The sequence below is a fragment of the Gorilla gorilla genome, chromosome 2 (assembly GCF_029281585.2).
Source record: "Gorilla gorilla gorilla isolate KB3781 chromosome 2, NHGRI_mGorGor1-v2.1_pri, whole genome shotgun sequence".
Classification (NCBI taxonomy): Eukaryota; Metazoa; Chordata; class Mammalia; order Primates; family Hominidae; genus Gorilla; species Gorilla gorilla.
Window position 1 is genome coordinate 119,870,401 of NC_086017.1, and position 20,719 is coordinate 119,891,119.

The 20,719-nt window shown below is 37.8% G+C and overlaps 1 protein-coding gene across 3 annotated transcripts in view; it reads right to left on the reverse strand.

Annotated features, from left to right (window-relative positions):
- Window positions 1-20,719, reverse strand: part of MORC1 (MORC family CW-type zinc finger 1) — a 165,993-nt gene that overhangs the window by 28,680 nt on the left and 116,594 nt on the right. For all 3 annotated transcript variants that reach the window (XM_004036029.5, XM_019023101.4, XM_055381193.2), the window contains 4 exons: window positions 19,965-20,027; window positions 18,002-18,247; window positions 17,749-17,820; window positions 13,500-13,601 (listed from right to left, as the gene is read on the reverse strand). In XM_004036029.5, coding sequence (XP_004036077.2) covers window positions 13,500-13,601; window positions 17,749-17,820; window positions 18,002-18,247; window positions 19,965-20,027 — 483 coding nt within the window. The remainder of the gene's footprint in view (window positions 1-13,499; window positions 13,602-17,748; window positions 17,821-18,001; window positions 18,248-19,964; window positions 20,028-20,719) is intronic.

The following is a 20,719-nucleotide window of genomic DNA, read 5'->3' on the forward strand; positions in this document are numbered from 1 at the left end:
TGTCCCCAGCAGAAAAGAAATCATAATGTTAGCAGCAGTAAAGCTATGCACTTTTTATAAAGGGAACAAATGGTACATGTACAAAACGATAATCGCATAAATCTCAAGGATGATTCCATTATCATAGTCATGTTTACTCATTTGATTTCTTTAAAGGGATTTTTGTATTTCTACTAATATTTGTGCAGACATTTTAAAAATTGTTATTACACATCGATGTAACAATGTCTACAACAAATGGGTCAAGTATTTGATTCACCAGCAACAACCATTGAGCCTCTATCGTTTTGAGGAAGCTTAGGGTACCTCTGGTTGCTGCAAAGCAGACAGAGTAGGAGTTCAGCATCCCTGCAATGAAAACTTTGAAGAGTTTGTGGCTGGGGCCTGTAGTCCCAAAGCATAATAGATAAGAAGACGGGGAAAGGGAGTTGACCTGGAATACTGGGGGATGGGATATCTCATCTTCTGACAGAATCCCAGGCCAGCTGCCTGAAAGGGGCTGCAGAGCCTTAGTGTGTTGATTGTTGGAGCCAGGATGGTTACTGGCACCTGGAGAGAGAAGATGGATATGTGCTGGTGTGCAACTGGGAGGCTGAGAGGGTGGGAGTGGATGGGGGACATTTGAGGGGTGGAGTGCACCATTAATAAGCCAGGTATATCATCACTTTGGGAATCCTGTTAAGATCCATTTTACAAGGCTCACATAAAGCTGACTTACACTTTGGGAATATACCTTAGATGAGAGAGAGAGAGAGAGAATGTGTCTGTTTATGCCTTCGGCGAAAGACACCCAGAATGCTCCCTCTATGTATTTTGTAAAACTGTGAGAAGCTGGAGGAACAGGCAGTTATGAAAGAAAGAAAATGAAGAAAGCAAGCAGAAGGCAAAAGCTCCTGTCTGCTCCTTGTTCTGAAGACCCCTGAACACGCACTGATCTGCACGCAACCATGTCCCCATCTGTTACCTCATGTAAGATAGGGAGCTGTCAGGTTTTTTGAAGTTTGCTCATTGTGGATATATCTTTCATCTTTCATGCCCTCTCTAACCTGCTAAACAAATGTAGTCTAGAGAGGATGTCAACTCTCTTTTTTTTCCCCTCCCAGGAAACAAAGGAGTATTTTTACATAGCATTCTGGAAACTGTGCTCTCTCAGGAAGCAGGTTAAATGGGCACATGTGTAGCCTAGCAACAAAATAACTGTGTAGCTGTCTATCACTGCCATTTTCCATTTCACCTAAATCAAGAGCAAGAAAAGCCTTATGGATAAGGGGAAAATAAATAAGACTACTTCTAAGCTACTTTTGTCTATTTCAAAAAATTTTTGTACTTAAACTGTAAATAAGTTCCTGCCCCAGGAAATAATAAACATGCATATTTTTAAAGATTCATTTTGAAAAAAATCTTGAAAGTGACCTTAAAGTGTATGTTTTATTTACTTCTGATTAACATAAAATTTAAAGTTTTCTTCTGATGCACTGATATATAAGGAAAATCTACATGATATTAAGTGTCTCCAACTTCAGACTAAAGATTTTTCAGACCAGTTTATAAGCAGCATAGACTATTATCAACAACAGCTAATAGGAACCACAAGATAAGCTTATGAGAGGAACCATTTAATGTCTTTTCCTATAAGCACTTTGTTATAATCCATGATGATTATAACAAAATGTGTTAATTTTCTTTGGTAACTTTCTTTTATGATGAAATCAGACAAGATGAAAGTATCCAAGGTTAATGAAAATGACAGCACTCCCAGAAGAGAAATTTTGTTGTTGGTGTTATTAATACAGCCTCACGAAATTAATTATGTTTGTATTCTATTGTTCAGTTCTCTGCTTTGAGCTCTAAAGGGCTGTTTTTCCTAGGATCAGATATGCCTTCTTTCCCCAAAAATGTTACTTGTACAAAGCTCTGCCATCTCTATAACATGAAAAATTTCTTTTATTTTCCTTTGCTGTATTATCTTTATTCTAATGTTTAAAAGATTTTTGGATAAATGATTTAAAGCCTACAGTATTTTCTTTGAAATAACACTGTGTAAATCTGATTTTATAGGATGCTGCCTTCTATTACAATATAGTTGAGGGTCTGAATTTTTTCAAGATGATACAAGAAAACAGTTGTTTTTTCGATTATGTTATTTGTATATTTGATCTTACTTACAAAGGTCTTTCATTTACATTAATTGGTTTCCTTATAGAAATGTTCTTCAGTCACTTAGGCTTAACTGTGTCTCATATTCTGAAGCTGGAGGAAATCTCTTGCCTGAGATTTTTACCTATATCATGAAATAGACAACACCTCATACAAAGTAAATGAGATTATAGCTAAGTCTTAACATAGAGTTTAAGACATCTTAATTAAAATTATGTTAACAATGAGCAGGATGGGATTTGTCAGTTCTCCAAGGGATGTGATGGATCAACATAATACCACATGCTCAATTTTGTAAAGTATCTACTTAAGAAGATAAATAAATCATAAATAAGTCAGAGGAAAAAAGAACATGCCACAGGCAGCTGTGCAACACCTATTTAATTTCATTGCTGTTAAGGAAACTTAAAAACTGAGTGATATCACTTTATCTGATTTCTTTACTTCTACTCCTTTACCCCTCCATGCCTACTTCAAGCACTTATTATTATGAAGGAGCCATAAGGACTATAAGACCTTTCTGCCAACTTCAAAGACCCCTTCTGTTTGCACTCGTCCACAGTTAACATTATGTTCCAGGCCCTCCTCTTCAGTCAGTAATTTATTCACTAACATTGGGTTTCTAGTGTGGGCCAGATACTACCACGGTGAAAAGTTCAAAGTCCTGCTGATATGGTTTGGCCGTGTCCCCACCCAAATCTCATCTTGAATTGTAGCTCCCATAATCCCCACCTATCATGGGAGGGACCTGGTGGGAGGTAATTGAATCATGGGGGCGGGTTTTTCCTGGCTGTTCTTGTGACAGTAAGTCTCATGAGATCTGATAGTTTTATAAAGGGCAGTTCCCCTACACATGCTCTCTTGCCTGCTGCCATGTAAGACATGCCTTTGCTCCTCTGCCTTCCACCATGATTGGAGGCCTCCCCAGCCATGTGGAATCTCTTTCTTTATAAATTATCCAGTCTCAGGTATTTCTTCATAGCACTATGAAAATGGACTAATATACCTGCCTTTATGGAACATATTTTCTACATTCAATAAATAAAAATATAAATAATATACTGTCAGGTAATGAAAGTTCTGTGAAGAAAAATAACACAGGTGAGAGAGAGTGATGTAAGTTCCTACATAATCTGACCCCCCCACCTCTCTGTTGTCATCTCACATCTCCATCTGGCTTTTCAGAAGCTCTTTTACAAATATGCCAGGCACACTCCTCTCACGTCTTTGGCTTGTTGTTTTATAGACTTGTTTGTTCCCCCAGCTTTTTCCTAGTCTTTCCTAAGCATCCACTCAGTGGGGCCATCTGCAGTCACTCTACCTAAAATTGCAACTCCTGTTCATCACATGCAACACAGATACTTCCTATTCCCTTCCCATGCTTTCTTTTTCTCCCTAATACTTGTCATTATCTACCATACACCATATTTACTTATTCATCTTGTCTACTGAATGATCCCCCCACTAGAATGGAAGCTCCACAAAGGCAGGGAGGATTGTCTGTTTTTACCCCTGCTGGATCCCCATTGTTTAGGACAGTAACTGATGCTCAAGATAGTCACAGAATTAAAAAAAAATCAAGTCATGAAAATACATGTGTGCTGCTGACAGTGGTGATGGGGGTGGTGTGGGTAGTGGAGTCCAGGTATATGAACGACAAAGGAAAAGGCTTAGGTTTATGTTTCTTTCCCTCTCTCTCTCTTAACTGTATTATTTTTCTTCACAGAATTTATATGACCTGATATTATATTACATATTTACACTTTTATTTATTTAATATTCCTTAGGGTACTGGAGGCCAACAATGGTCAGGGTGGCTACATTAGACTAAGAGAAGGAATGAGCAGTGGGGTCTGTAGCCTCAAAAGACATCAGGCCAGGACATCTAGGGCCTTGAGGGCCACAGCAAAGTCACTGAGTTTTGTCCTAAGTATGAGCAGAAGCCATGGAAGTGTTCTGAGTAGGAGAATGACATAATATGACATATTCTGGATAATATACTCAGATTTTTACACTGTGGAGGCCAAGAGAAACAGTAAGATGATTTATAGGAGTACTGTTGTAGTCCAGGTAAGAGATGTCAGTGTGTTGGCCAAGGTGGTAGCTATGGAGGTGGTAGAATATGTTCTATGTTTAAAGGTTGATTCAGCAAGATTGGCTGATGGGTTGAGTGCAGGATGAGAAAGGAGGAGAGAAATTCAGGATGATTCCCAGGTTTTGGCCAGAGTAGCAGTGAATGGTGGTATCATTTACTCAGTTAAGGAAGCATGAAGATGTCTCTTGGAATTCTTTCCTCTCTTGATCTTCATAGCCTTCTATGTCTCAACTCTCTCTGGGTAGTTCATCCTTTTTCTGTCTACTCTCAACTTCTCAAGGAACCTATTAAAATTTCTGGAGTTAAGCTGTCACACTTTATGCAAACAATGGCTTCATCAGCATCATCAACCCTAACTTTTCACCTTTGCTCCAGTTATTTCCAACTGATCTCATGACACACGTGAATGTCTTGCTGAAACTTCAAATCCTCAGTCCTATTCAGTCCTGTCTTTGACCACTTGGTCAGATTCTCCATCAATGCTCTTCATTCTATTCACAGTACTGTTTTTGTTCCAGATTGCCATCTCAGAACTGCTTTCATTATTTAGTTTTCCATATTTCTTACCAAGCTGTACTACCTTTCTTTTAAAATCGCTTAAGTTTTTCTTGTCTTTCTATACTATGATTTTCAGGAAGCATCCATCCTACGTTTTTTTGTTGGTCTTTAGTTTCTCCTTTTTACAGTCCAAGCCATTATCCCAATCTGATTAATTTTTTTAAACAAAATATCCATGATTAAATGTTCCTTCTTAAAACCATCCCTAGGCCCTGCATGCTACTATCTCAATCATAAACTCTTTATCTGTCTTTCAAAGCTCTTTTCAATGTGATTCTAAGTTATCCAGACACAATTTTAGTATTTCTTAACAAATATCTCTTGTTATAATCAAAATGTTCTCTTCAGAGTTCCCTAAAATTACCATATACACTCTTGCTTCCACATCTCTGCCATGTAAATGTTCTACCTGGAATGGCTTCTCTCTTCTCTTCCTTTCTTAAAAGTTGTATCCACAACTTTTAAAGACAAGTATACATCCTACTCTTTCCAAAACATCTTTTTTGTTATTACTCCAGCACATATTCTTCCTTCCTCTGAATAACTATTAACAGTAAGTTGCATACAGTTTATTTACTCTTACTACTGTCATCAAGTCAAGCATTTTATCTATATGACCCAGATAAGACTGGACCCTACAGCAGCCTTGGATTCTTATTTGATCCTTCTAAGCAAAACTCAAAACGTGACTCCATCTCCCAAAAACAAATCCAACTCTATAAAGCTTTGATAAACTTACAGATTTTACTAAAGATTACATTGGAAAATGGAGGAAATGATTACATGTAGCAAAAAATTGTATCAACTAAATAATTTTAACTTCTTCATCTGCTAACTGCCTCATCTCTCTCTGCACACCTGCAGCTTCTCCAGTTCTGCAGCTCCCGGTATTTTCACTTTTGGCAGTGCCCCTCTCCTCTTCTATCTTCCACATAAGCTCACTCTTTAAGCTCTCTCTTTTTTTCCACAAAGAAATTTTACTTTGTCAATTTTCATTCTCCTAGCTCACCCAATAAAGGCTGAATTTGTCTTCTTCAGAATTACAGAAGGTGGCTTTAAAAAATACTTTTTATAATGCAAATAATTATTTTCATTCTATCATGAATATAATTCTCATAACAACCTTGAGAATAGATGGCATTATTACTCTCATTTTATATAAAAGAAAACAGAATATCAAAATTTGACACAACTGACAAACCTCATGGAGGTCTGAATTTGAGCCTGGGTCAGCCTGTCAGAGTGTACAGCCTGTATCCTTTCCATAACATAATACTACCTCATGGTGTTGTAAAACTGTCTTAACCAATTTTTTTGTTCCTTCAGCACAACAATCAGATACTTGACTTTTTTGGTGTCCCTCAAAAATCTCTAACATAGTATTGTTCAATAAATTTGTTTTGATTAATTGGCTCGTGGTTGCTGGTAGTTCAGACTTTAGCACTTGAATATTTAGATTCCTTATAAGTCATCCACAAGGTTTTTCCTTAGATCAGGGACTATATCACACATTGTTTTTGTGTCTCTCTGTGCGTTTGCTGGAGAACTGATGAACAATCCTGTGGAGGATGAGTATAGATGATCTTTCCTTCAAAGCCCTTAGGGCAGCTCTGGTTTGCATCTTGTAAGAGGGCTTCCTGTGAAATGTCTAGTATTATTAGCAATGATCGTAGCATTATACAGATTCATAAAGAGGTAATGGTAGCATCATCAACCAGGAATGGTAGCATCATCAAAGCTGATGAGAAATCACCTGCTTTTGAAATTAAGGCAACTTCAGTAATCTGAAATTATGTTATTGTACTACCCGTACAGTTTTCTACTTTAAAAAGGCATTCTGTTGGGAGTCAGAAAAACGATGTGTATCTAGGGTGAATGCAGTTGATTTAAGGACTAATTTTGCAAGTTTTTGTTTTTCTTTTCTATCTGCTTTTAGGTTACTTTGTCACCTTTTCAGTCTCATTGTTATGATTCGCTATCATGTAGTACTGATGCCAAACACAGTACTTATAGTTGTTTTTCATTTGTTTTGGCCACCATAAAACATAAACCTAGACACGGTAGCAACTCATCAGCTCTTCTAGATGTTCTCCAGTTTTTATAACATACCATGAAGGCCCTGGTAATGATCTTAGGGATTCAGAGTGCACTGATGTTTTTTCTAAGCTGGAATCTGCCTCTTTTGAAAGCTTCCCCAAAGAGCTGACCAGGTACAACTGGTAAATGACTTGGCTCAGTTCTGAGACAGGAAGATGGTTCCATCTACTCATTGCTATGTATCTTTCTTGAGCCTCAGAAAGTGCTCTGTTCTAGACACCAGAGGATACATGTTTCATAATAAATACAACGTTTCATTGCCAAACTCCTGAAATACTTTTGTCAGCGGTGTTCTGACCATCACGTGCTTAAAAATGTCTATAGATTGCGAAAATGAAACACATCCCTCTGTCAGTCTGCTCTTGAGGCCAGCTGCAAGCCAAAAGAAGACCTAAATGACCACAGAGACAAAAGGGTCAGTCAGTCAAAAAAAAAAATTGTATGGTTCCTGGTTATTAAATAGAAGGTCTATTCTAACCTTACTATAACCACACTATACATATTCTTTCACGTCTTAGCAAATCTGGGTTTGCCTCTGACATTCAGAATAGTAACTGAAAGATTATTATTATAAAATATGAATAAACAACAAACACCAATATTTATGAGAAAGGTGTATGTTGCTTCATGTTAGAATTAGAAAATTTCTACAATGTCGGTTTGGAGAGTGTGTTCCTCCAAGATGGAAAAAAGGCATGTACATGCCTTTTTTTAATAAGTTCAGTACTTTTATCGCTCTGTCTTGAGCCTCAGCACATTATTGCTATTCAACTTCTCTAACTGCTGGCATCGGTAGTTTTATTCCCCTGGTGTTCCTCAGTTTTGCGGCTCATTTCAAATTGATCATTTGCTTTCCTGGCCATCTATTGTGGTCTGCCAACCTATTCTTCCCAGTCACCTTTCAGAATAGATCCCCTAGGATGTTTAGTCTGTGTGGTTACTTCTTACCTCTCACCTGGTGATGTAATTTGGATGAGCTGTTTACTTCTTTGATAGGATGTAAGATTATCTAATCTCATTGTTTCATTTGTACTTTTATCGTTTTTATGAAGCATTGTATAGTAACAGCTGATCAGAGTGCATCACTTTTGAGGGGCATGGAAAATACCAGATCCATTCCCAGATCCAGGGTGGTATGGAGTTTGCCTGGAGTAAAGTTGAACTGCCAGTTTATCACACAGCAGTGCACAGGAGTTTGTAACTATATCTAAACAAACCCTTAATTACAGCAGTACCACAGGACACTGTTCTTCCAATAACAGCAGAACTATAGCAACATCTACTCAGACACTGATCCTCCTGACAAAGGCTAGCATACCTATAAAAGGTGTGATTTTAAAAAAATTCCACTTCCTTCCCATCTGGGATTAACTGGGACAAATTTGAACTTTACACATGGGTTTGGAAATGCCTGAGACAGAACACAGTTCAGAATACCCACTATTCATTAAAAAACAGGGCAAGACATGTGTTTTGAGCATGGAAGACAGAAAATAATAAGATTTTCTGGAGGCCAAAGGTAAAGTAACAACAGCTCATGGAAGGGGTTGGTGGTAAAGTTATGACCACAACCATATTACTAGAGTGATAATCTTGGACAAGAAAAATACTTTCTTTTTTTAGAAGCCAGGAATTAGTGGAGACCCCAAGAAGATGAACCTCATGACTATGACTGGACTCTAGCTTGACTAGAAGGACAAAAGCTGGGTCTTAGAAGAAAAGAACTATTAATACATTGTTTAGGTCAGATTTAGGGTGAATATGGAGGGAAATAGGCTAAAGAGAGCTTAAGCTGGGCAAGGCATGGATGATGGATTGGTCTTTTAAAATTGATTCGAGACACTTGGCTGGAGATGCCCATCTAAAAAACTTTGGAAACACAAGCCAAAATGCTGAATGTTAGCCAGTGCAATACATAGGTGGACCTTGAAACTCTCATGCCTGAGTAAAGTGTATTTATGTACTTCAACTGACCCAAGTGGAATGGGGTGATTGAATTCATGTAGGGGACAGTTATGAAGGTGGGAGGTAAAGGGAGATGTCATATGGGGAGTGATTACAAAAGGAGGAGCAAAGTCAAACAGCTGGGGCTCAAGGTGCCTACTTCCTGGCAGTGTGACCTTTAGCAAGTTTAATTTTTCCCATCTGTAAATAGAGGTGAAAAGAATACTTGCCTCTCAGGTTATGAAGAGGTGAGATGAGATGATGGAAGAACAGTACCTGAATTTCATCATGGACACACAGAAAGAGAAAAGACTGACGCTACCACAATACACATGCCTGTGCACATGTGCGCATGCGTGCGCGCAGCGCACACACACACACACACACACACACACACACACACACACCCCTAGAATTTCTGGACAATTCAGCTTTATAGGGTCAGAGATAATAAATATGAACCACCCTAGTTACCCTAAAATGGTGGAGAGATCTGTAGCTGTGCTAACAAGATTATGAAAAATAAGAAGTTTGCTGAAATGCAGAGTCCCATACCAAATATCTCCGAAGGTCCAACTGAGAGGCTATCTAGAGCATTTGGAAAAGGATTAAGATTTTTTTAAAGAAAAACTCCTCATTATTTTCCTGGCAGTTTTTTAATCTCCAGAAAATGCCTGGAGCTTTAACCAAATCCCAGTTGGAAACTTCTACAGCTCCAAACGATGTGCAAGGTCTTGCCAAGAACATGCTCATTGCATGGACTTTGAAAATGAATGGCTCACACTGGCTAAAAGGCCAAGCACAAACTAATATCAAAAACAAAAAATGCGGCCGGGAGTAGTGGCTCATGCCTGTAATCCCAGCACTCTGGGAGGCTCAGGCGGGCGGATCATGAGTTGAGGAGATGGAGACCATCCTGGCTAACATGGAGAAACCCTGTGTCTACTAAAAATAAAAAAAATTAGCCGAGCATGGTGGCGGGTGCCTGTAGTCCCAGCTACTCGGGAGGCTGAGGCAGGAGAATGGCGTGAACCTGGGAGGCAGAGCTTGTAGTGAGCCAAGATCGCGCCACTGCACTCTAGCCTGGGTGACAGAGCGAGACTCTGTCTCAAAAAAAAAAAAAAAAAAAATGCTGTGGAAGCAATACCAACAAAGAATATGAGCAGAAGTAACTAGAGATGGGACAAATGAAGCTCCACACCACATGAATGACTTGGAGCATGTTAAATGGGAGGCATGGTGCAGAACGAAATGCCAGACATTAGAAATGATCAGAAAATAAGGATTGTCCCACTGGGAAAAGAGGAAACAAGAAGAATGTGGTTTTTAAAAATTGCTTCAACAAGGTTGGGCATGGGGCTCATGCCTGTAATCCCACCACTTTGGGAGGCCAAGGTGGGTGGATCACTTGAGGCCAGGAGTTTGGGCCAGCCTTGCCAAGATGGAAAAACCCTGTCTCTATTAAAAATACAAAAATTAGCTGGATGTGGTGGTGCATGTAATTCCAGCTACTCGGGAGGCTGAGGCAAGAGAATCGCTTACAGTGAGTGGAGATTGTGCCACTGCACTCCAGCCTGGATGACACAGGGAGACTCTGTCTCAAAAAAATTTAAAAGGTAAAATAAAAAAATAAAAAATTGCTTCAACAGACCACAGGCCTTAGAATAAAAACAATAAGAAGAGCATTCAATCAAGAATTGAGGGGCTCAGTGGGGGTAGGGAGGGAAGTTAGGAAAATAAACATAACAGTCAGCCACAGCAGTGAGGTAATTTTGGAGAATGAATGATCAGATGGCTAAAATAATCAGCAATGGTAGGGTTAAATATGAATCTGGAAAGTAACAAATACTTTTTTTTTCATTTCACTAGAAATTGCATAACTATTAGTACAAGAACCAGAGTGAGATGTTGCCTGAAACATGGAACAGAGAAAAATAAAGTGCCTTAATATGAAAAAAAAATCATTTCAAAAGGCAGACTGATAGACATTTATTGATTTTATTAACATAGCAAAAACAAATCTGCCAGTCAGAATGGAGTTACTGTCCTGAAAGCCTGAAAAAAAAGTACAGTTATAGGAGCACAGGCAGGCATAGGGCAAAGGTTCCCTGAGTCAGTGCTCTTTTAGTATTATAGTTGCATTGGTAACATCATCTCTGTCATGTCTCTTGGGGAGGTGGACACAGCAGGCTGTCTTAGCTGGACGCCTTTTAAATATTCAGGCACCTAGCTCACCAGCAACTGTCAGATTATAACTGGCCAGCCCATGCAGATGGGCATAACGGGACAGAATGCATAGCTTAAGTCAATATGTGCCTTCCAGTTGAACTGAAGCTGTATTTATCTTTTAAATGACTGAACTGATATTATGCTATAATAACACAGTTTCATGAATTTGGATAATGTGAAGTCATCCCCGTGAGATGAAGTTTCTTTGGTGTGCTGAATATACCGTATTTCTTAGTTTCTTACACCTAAAAATAAGACCCTACGTCCCACAACCAGTAAACTTGCCAAAATAATAAATACCACCTTTGGGGGTCAGGGGAGGGAGTCTTTTGTGGTAGCTAATTATTCTTCCTTAAGTGACAACCTCCTGCACCACCATTAGCACTGAGTGCCTTCCTTCTTGAAATTTAATAGACACAGGGGCACATACACTCACATGTGCACACAGACACATGCTATAATTACAAGATAATTAGGAAGTAGCACGGGGGATGGGATGATCTTTTTTTAATTTCTAGGTTTAAGAAAGTACAGACAGACAACTTTGAGGAGCAATTATTTCCTACTTGAATTATTGCAACTACAGCCAAACAGAAATTAATGTGCATCTCTGGATACCACGTGTTTATCCAAGTTAATTAGACACCATGAGTATGAAAACAGACATCCTGCTAGGATCACAGAGACACTAATAAATCATACCACATAGCTACACACAAGTAATATAAGAACTTGAGAACTATTACCTAAAAAGACAATATTTTAAATATAAACATCATCTCTAATTCCTGAAAAGGCACTTGCCAAAAGCTGTGTGCAAAGCTGAGAGACGTGACAAAGTAAGGGCTCCATGAAAAACTCACACAGACTTTGAAACTTCTGAAAAGCAAGTGGTGAACAGTAATATTCACAGGTACAATTATATTACATTTTGCTTTGAACAGGTCAAGAGAGGCGGCATTATTTACAACACCAGTTGCAGTTTTGTCTTTCTTTCTAGCCTCTGATTAAATTTTGACCCTTTTCCTTTTGAAAATACTTTGGTGTTTACATTTTTCATTTAGTTGTTCTTTATTGTTAATAGTGAGGCTATTTCTGTTCCCATTCACAAATTATGTCTGCACCTTTTTAACATCCCTTCAAAGGGCTACTTCAAATAATTACAATTTATGCATGAAATCATATGATGTCTGGGAATAATGGGGGCAGGGAGGGGATATGGATGAAACAAGGCTGGCCATGAGTTGGTAAACACTGGAGCTGGGAAATGGGCACACAGGAGTTGGTTGCACTATGTTTAAAATTTTCCAAAATGAAAAAATTTTTAAATAAAACCTTCATTATAGTTACATCATGTACCTTGTGACAATAATTTTCTGGTGAAGGACATTATCATAAGTTAAGCTAAAGTCAGAAGAAATGATATGTCTCTCACTGGCACAAGTGCAATTTAAACCTAATCCACAAATCTATATAGCATTTTGAGGGACCTTACCCTAAAGACACATCCAAAGAGGCCAGGTCCTTTTCTAAATACTCTCACTTATCATCTCAATAATAGAACCACCTAGGCTACTGTAGTTACTCTTACGTGGGTTAAAGTTTAGCTATAAGCTTCTTGGCAATCAAGGTAAAAATGAAACTATAATGAGTAATAAAATTTATATTCAGATAAAAGAAAATACCAAATAGATTTTTTCCCTGACATTAAATTCTAATGTGTAAATTACTTTTAGTGAGTTTTTTTAACAGAAAGGACACTATATAACATAATGAACACCATGGCTTCACAGATGAAGCACTTCTTATATAGTCAGTCCTTGAATCATTTCTTCCTAAACACCAAGGGCTTTTTACACTTGGTCCAGTGAAGGCAAAGCAACTCGATTCTACAGGAGCCCAGATATGTACTCTTTGATATCAACTATCAAGTTAGAAATAAGAACATATTATTTAAAGGAGAAAATGGGGAGCATACCCATAATCCTTGAATACACTTTTCTCTGCCTAATTTAAGTCAATTCAGAATTAAACCTTCTGGTGAGAGTCCAAATTACAAATTACAGAAAGGTTTATATTCTTCGGATTTGGGAATGAGTTTTCACAATGACCTTCAAGTTATATATATAACTTTTGTATATTTTTGCATATTTACATATATATTAAGGCTTTCTTACCCAGATAACTAAAACAGAAAGGGGCCGTGGACTAGGGGTGGAGATGTGTGAGTTCCAGATATATCCCTACTAGTTTATGTAGCCTTGAGCAAGTAACTTAAACTTTTCTGAGTCTTATTTCTTCATCTCAAAACTAGGTTATCCAACTAAATGTTTCCACTACTTTGAGACACTAACAGATCCCTCTAATCTTTGTGAATATGAAAATCTCAAGGTGTCATTTCGTGTATAGTTTATCTCACCAGGATTATATCTGAATCACTCTTGTTCTCATCTTCAGTCAATACGTTACATTCCTCTACAAAATTCAGACTCTGCTTCCTTTTCATTTCCCAAGAAGTGGCCTATAACAAGGAATTAACAAAAAAAATACAAGGATTAGTGGCAATCAATGGTACATCCTAAACTACCTTCACTCTTCATTCTGCCTCTACTTACTGCAGACTTTTGTAGGATATATAGCGAAAATTCAATTTCCGATCTTTGTGTATGATAAGCGCTTGATAAGACTTAGAGCATATCTGCCTTCCTAATTCCATACTGCTTAGGTTAATATTAAAATTAATTATATTTCCTGCACCTTCTCTGTTAGTGGTAATGCCTAGTGTGTTTGTTTATTGGACAGGATATTAGAAATTTACTACAAATAATCCTCGAGTAATCAAACGTTGTTTCAATTACAGTTTAAAACCTGATTAAATTCATTTTTCAAGTGCTTATAAAGAATTTCACAATCTCCTGATTTATCCAAGAGAAAATTGGGTTTTCTAGATTTTCTTAAATATATAATGTCTTCTGGAGTGAAATTAGCTTATCTTTCTTTTTCTTTTTATTTTTTCTGAGATGGAATTTCGCTCTTTCACCCAGGCTGGAGGGCAGTGGTGTGATCTTGGCTCACTGCAACCTCCACCTTCCAGTTTCAAGCAATTATCCTACCTCAGTCTCCAGAACAGCTGAGATTACAGGTGCCCACCACCACGCCTGGGAAATTAGCTTATCTTTCTAAGAGCTGATATGCAAACTGTCGCCATTTCTTCATCTTCCACTTAGCAGTAAATTCATTACTTTTAATGGCAAAAACAGCAATTACTTCTGCACGAATCTATAATCTGGTTTCTACCCTTTCTACTCCAACAACAAAAATATTCCTGAGATCATCCCTCTTACCTCTAAATCATTAAGTCAACAGACAATTTTTAGGCCTTTGGCCAGTTGAGTTGGCTTCTCAACAGAATTTAGCCTTCGTGACAGTCTCTCTTCAAATCACCCTTTTCCCCCATTTTGGCTTTAATGAAATAATAAATTCCTGGTTTCTTCTCTTACTGCTCTGGCAATTACTTCACAATCTCTGTGCACATCTATACTCTCGTAGCTAGCCACAAAATGCTAAAATTCCTCAAGCTTCTGTCTAGTCCTTCTTTTCTTCTTACCCATTCAATCTCACTCATCCTTAGGTATGTAAATACCTCACAAGACTGTCTCCTATTTAAACCTCACCTCTGAAATCCAGACTCATGTATATGACTTTTCACTTGGCACATCCTCTTGGAAGTCTCAAATTATGTAAGCTGAACTCATGCTGTTCTCCACAAGCCCAGTCACCTTCTACAATTCCCAATTTCAATTAATGGAATCACCATTCAACCTGGTGAAAGAACTCAAAATTCTGTAGTCATTCTGCCATTTTCCTCTACATGATCCTCTATATCCAATAAAGACTGCCTCCAGGAAAGGGCAGTGTTACCTCCTCCATCACCATCATCCTAGCCTACACCACTGTGATCTCTCCATCAGAGCATGGTCAAGTCTCCTAACTGCTCTGCCCACATTCACTTTTGTTAAGCATTATCTGTGAAACAGAAATACCATGTACTGGTTATCAGTTCCAGAGGAGGCGTCTCATAACTTCTGCCCATAGTATCTTGGTTATTGGAGTTGCCAAAGAAAGCACAACGCAGTCAGGCACTAGATGGAACAATGCTTTATTCACATAGAGAAGAGACAAAGCAAGATCAGCCTCAGAAGCGTGTATCAGTCCCCCATGGCCCAGCAGCCTCTCAGCCAATGTTGGGCAATTGGCTACATGCACCCTTCTCATGCTACAGGAGACAGATGCTGTGTTTGCTCCCCAAGGAAGGCAGATACAGCAGTGGGGTTGACCAAGGTTTCATGTGACACACGCATTTAAGCAGTATAGAAGAGCATACACTGAGCATGCAACAGAGAAAGATACTTCCGCACAAGGCAAAAAACCCAGCATAGGCCATGTGTGCTCTTTATCTCTTGGTAAGAAAGAGTCTCAGGCTCAAGGTCCATTCTTATGCAGCAAAGTGGAGGCTAAAAGGCTATACCCCTGAGACTCTCTTTCCCAACAACTCTGCTCTCTACTAACCTTTCTTCTATACTCGGCCAAAGCAATCTTTACTAAAGAAAACTCTGGTCATTTCACTTCCCTGCTTGAAACTCTTCAATGGTTTCCCATTACTTATAGGATAAATGCAAAACCCCTTATGACTGGCCTATAGTACCTGCCCTACTCCTTCACACCACAGTCCATTTCCATCTATTTTCCCTGCCATAGATTACTTGTCTTTTTAAAGTTCTTTGTATTCACTATATTCCCTCTTTAGCAAATGCTGTTCTCATTGCTTAGAAGTGCTTTTCCTCCCCTTTTACCAATGTAATTACACTTCAATCCTAAAAGGCTAGTTACCATATTTTCTGGGAAGATGTTCCTGCCCTATCAGAGTCAAAAACCCTTATTATAAACAGTCATGCTACTATGTCATAACAACTGCCATAGTAGCAGTTGACGTTTGTCTCTGTAATTATTGGGTGTCTGTCTCTATCACTAGACTGTAAGTTTGATGGTGGCAAAAACCATATGTGGTTTTATTACCAAATCTCCTGTGACTGGCATACTGAATGGCACATAGTAAAATTATATATATATATATACACACACACACACAGACACATCTATGTTTACATTGGTATATGTATACATATATGTGTATATATATCTACATGAAGTGTGTGTATATTGCTTCCATAGCTTTACATATTATATGTTTATGCACACACACACACACACACACACACATGCATGCATACTGAGTCCCTGTATTTAATGTCTAAAATGTTTTGCTCTAACACTTGGACACACTCCCAACTTTTCAATGGACTGTATGCTTTTAGAGCATGCAACATATCTATACAATAAACTGACAAATCCTAAATCTTGAAATTGCACAGCTAAGGAGTTTTTCTGGAATTCCAAGTTAAAAGAGATATGATTATAAAGTGATAACATGCAGGAGTTCGAACACAGCAAGGGTTGAATATCTGAATATATAAAACTTTACATTCAAGTACAATACATAATTCAAATCAACAAAAAACCTGAAATTCTGTAGGTTGTAAACAGATTCAGCTTGGCTCATATAGTCTCAAGAAAAGATTTGGGCAAAAATTTCAAAATCATAGGAAAATGGACTTGAAATACTTAAAGAGGATGAGCAGCCCAAAAATGGTATTAAGGAAAGGCTGCCTTAGGAGGTAAGGATTTTTACTAAAGATTTTCAGAGAGTCTGTATACCATTTGCCGAAGATATTATAAAGGAATGTGTGAGAGATTTCTATAATGTTAACCACTATTCAAAATAACTCCTTTTGAAGCTTGCAGTGAGCTGAGATCACGCCACTGCACTCCAGCCTGGGCGACAGAGCGAGACTCCGTCTCAAAAAAAATAAAAATAAGAATAAGAATAAGAATAATTCCTTTTGAAAAGATCATGCATAAAATATCTTGCCTCCCACCATGACTACACTCTCACCATGACTACCCACTGTCTTACACTGGGCAGAACTCAGCAGATATTTGCTAATTAAATAAGTTTATGGCTTTCAGAGCCTATAGCAGTTCATTTGAATATTTTCTATGGTGAACAATATCTACTCTTTAAGGTCGAATTTAATTTGTGGAAATAGTAAAAGGGCATTAGAAGTCAAATGTGATGGACAAGGTAGATAAACTAGGCAGTAAATTTTGGCTTAAAAAGATATAAAATGAAAGTTATTGAGATGATGTCTATAATCATTCAGCACTGCACCTAGCACAGGGTAAATGCCCATTCAATTGTAGGCATTAATATTGTTATAAGCTGAATCTGGGGGCAAACTCTCAAAAAAAAAGAATTAAATAATGGCAACTCTGTAAGAATAAATGTGTTGTGATTCTTTTCAAAGAAGTAAACTCATTTGGACACATGAAAATTCTAGAGTGGTGCATTTGTTAACATGACTCTCAACACTTAGTAATACATTAACATTATATCCCAGTTTTTTCAGAACCTTGATTACACGGTAACAATATGTATGATTTAGTTACGCATTTTTCCTATAAAGCACTGAATGCAAAACTTAAAGATTAAAGGTTTATCCTATATGAATATTTCTCCCTTAAATACAAATTTAAAAGCCTTTTCCCACCTGGGCATTCTTCAGGCACCCTTCAGTTGGTTGAGCTCTCCAGACAGTGGTAATATTAGCAATCTGACTTCTCTTTCAAAACAGAGAATACAGAAAAAAAAATTAGAAATTGGGACCTTGTCCAGGAAACACAGATTGCAATGTATATTTTATAATTAAAGTGTCTTAAAATGTGAAAATGAAGCAAAACCTTGACTGAATGCTATTTCCAGAATGAGTGAATTGTTTTGTGAATAAGAAACAATAATAATACCTGGGATCTCTCAGCTAGTTTGACATTTTCTGGCAGAGCTACTGGAATTCTCTGCTGCTGAGAGTTCATATTCTCCTCCATAGACTTTTTCATAATTTTTGTTTCTGAAATATACTCTACATCAGAGTCTGTCTCTTCTATGTTTCTTTTCTGTCCTCTATGGCTCGCTGAAAGCTCAAAGGATGAAAGAGATTCATGCTTCAAGTCATCGCCCAAAAGCCTGATTTTCTGGGTTTTGGTATTTTCCTTAAATAACAAAGAACATGTTTTTATTTTTTGGTAGATAGCCTATTTATAATTAATCACCACTTCTCTCATAACCTCATTATAATAGGTATTTCTTATTACTACTAAAAAGTTTTAAAATCAAAAGCTTAGAAACAACTTTAGCAAATGTATAATGCCACAATGGCTCATTAAGAATTTGATTCATAAATAGCTGCAAAGTTGTGCTGGGTCAAGAAATCTGATTTTGAGGAATAAAAAGCCCAGCAATTGAGAACATACTGTGCATTCTGACTTTCCCCCAGTAGAGGTTCGCTTGCCTTTGGCTCCCCGCTGCAAACAAGGCTGGTCGTCATCCCTACCCACATTCACATTCTGCTTCCTGCCCCTTGCTAGCTGCTACTGCAGCCAATGAAAGATGTATTTGCTAAGAGATCTAGAATACATGTGCCTGCTTGTTAGAGCCTACTCTCTTTTGTAAGAAACCAAAAATAACTATTAGAAGGACAGGAGTTGAGGGCAGACCACCAAGTGACACTCTAGTTATCCTAAGCATATCATTATCCTCCATAGTATTATTAGTGTCCACTAGTCAAGTAACCCTCTCCGCAACAGTGCTGAGGGCTCAACGAAACTCTTTAGCTCTCATTTTCCTTCACATAAACCACCAACATTTTGTAAAGTTATGATACAGTTGTGTATACTAGTTTGTCCATGGCTAAGTCAAATCTCAAGGCATGAGACAATGTTATTATTACAGAGGACTTACGATGACATGTTACAATCTATTTCCCATGGCAAATTACTTGCAGGTGATTTTTACTGCTCTCCACTCCAGAAGAATCCCTTTCTTCATCTTGCTTTCAGACTCTGGTGATAATTTATTACAAAACGGGTAGGTTCTACGTCTGGTTCTGCAATTCAGGTATGTGGTGATCTTAGATAAATTACTATAAAAGGAGGGAGTTGGATTATAACACTATACCAGCTCCAACTTATTTCTGGGTTCATTGGTCTCTGATTCCTTGATATAGTAGCAGGAGGTGCAAATTTAAAAAACACACACACAAACTAAGAAGAGAGCATGGAAACAACTGTTCCAATATTTAAAGTGAATAGTAAAGAAATGCCAAAGATACAAAATACATTATGTATATCAGAAATCTATTTATTTAAAGGTTGTCTGAGTTTATAAATCCCATCGTCTGCCTGTTAAGAAATGTGAATAATTAAAATTATAAAGAGTTCCATATTTTTGTGTGTGACTGATATAACTGAGAAGCTCTAACTAAAGGCTCAAAAATGTTCCTCTCTAAATTTTAAATTCTACATAAGAACAGACATTTGAGGAATACAACATAACATGACATTTAGCAAACACAAGAAATGATATAGGGACTATATATACAACATATTTCTAGGCAAATTCACATCCGTAGACAAAAAATATATATGTATATATCCCTAGAAAGTACTGGAAAGAAATACATTATTTAAAAAGGTTTTTATGTGCAGGAAGTAAGATAATGGGTGATTTAAATTTTATTTATATTTTATTTTCTAACTTATCCCTAATAAACATGTATCACTCTAACAAGAATAAAATGGCAGTTAAAATCTATTAGTGCTTCACTATGTGAACCTCATAAACCATGATGACAGTTGGCCCTTGATAAGGCTTCTCCTTCACATGGTTAAAACATGACACAAATTGCTTAATCCTACATTAATTACTCACCTTATGTGCTGAAGTTAGGCAGGTGGAAGTGGCAGTGATTTCGTCCACTGGTATAAATTGAGGCTTTATGGGAAAGCAAACCATTAAGACAAATGTAAGTAAAAATAACCTTCAACTGGCATAGGGTAATAATTCAGCATTCTCCATTTCTTAAAGAAGGGTCAAGATAGCAAACCCTCATGAATAATTGTTCAAGGAGTGCATTTAACTTTAGATATCCTGTAGTAATGTTCTGATTAGTAGTGACAAGACAGTGCAAGAAAATCCAATGGTTTGTTGAAGGATTATGGATCAAACGTCTTATGAACAAGGCACTGCTCTGTTGAACTGGGTCTCGTTTCCAGCCTCCACAGCCCTTGTCTCTTTCCTCTCAAGACTCTGTTCCCCACCTACAGAGTACAGGGTCTGGAAGGAATTCTGACCTTAGGCAGTAGCACTATCTAGTTCAGAGTTCTAGGTGTCAGCTTCAATGGACTCTTGAGGGTAAACTGGCCTCGACTGTGTCCTTAACGCACTCATTGCCCAATCACATTTACTATTCCTCAGGCTTATTTTCATGTTTCCATACTTTGGCCTGAAATGACTTTCCCAACCTTGTCCATTTGTCAAATTCCACTCACCCTTCAAGTCTTAGTTAAATTATCTATCCTGAAGGTCTCCTCCAATTCCCCAAGGGAGAACTAATTGCTTTATCTTCTATGCCGTCATGGCATTGTTTCTCTTCACATGTTTATGGAGGTAATATAGTCACATAC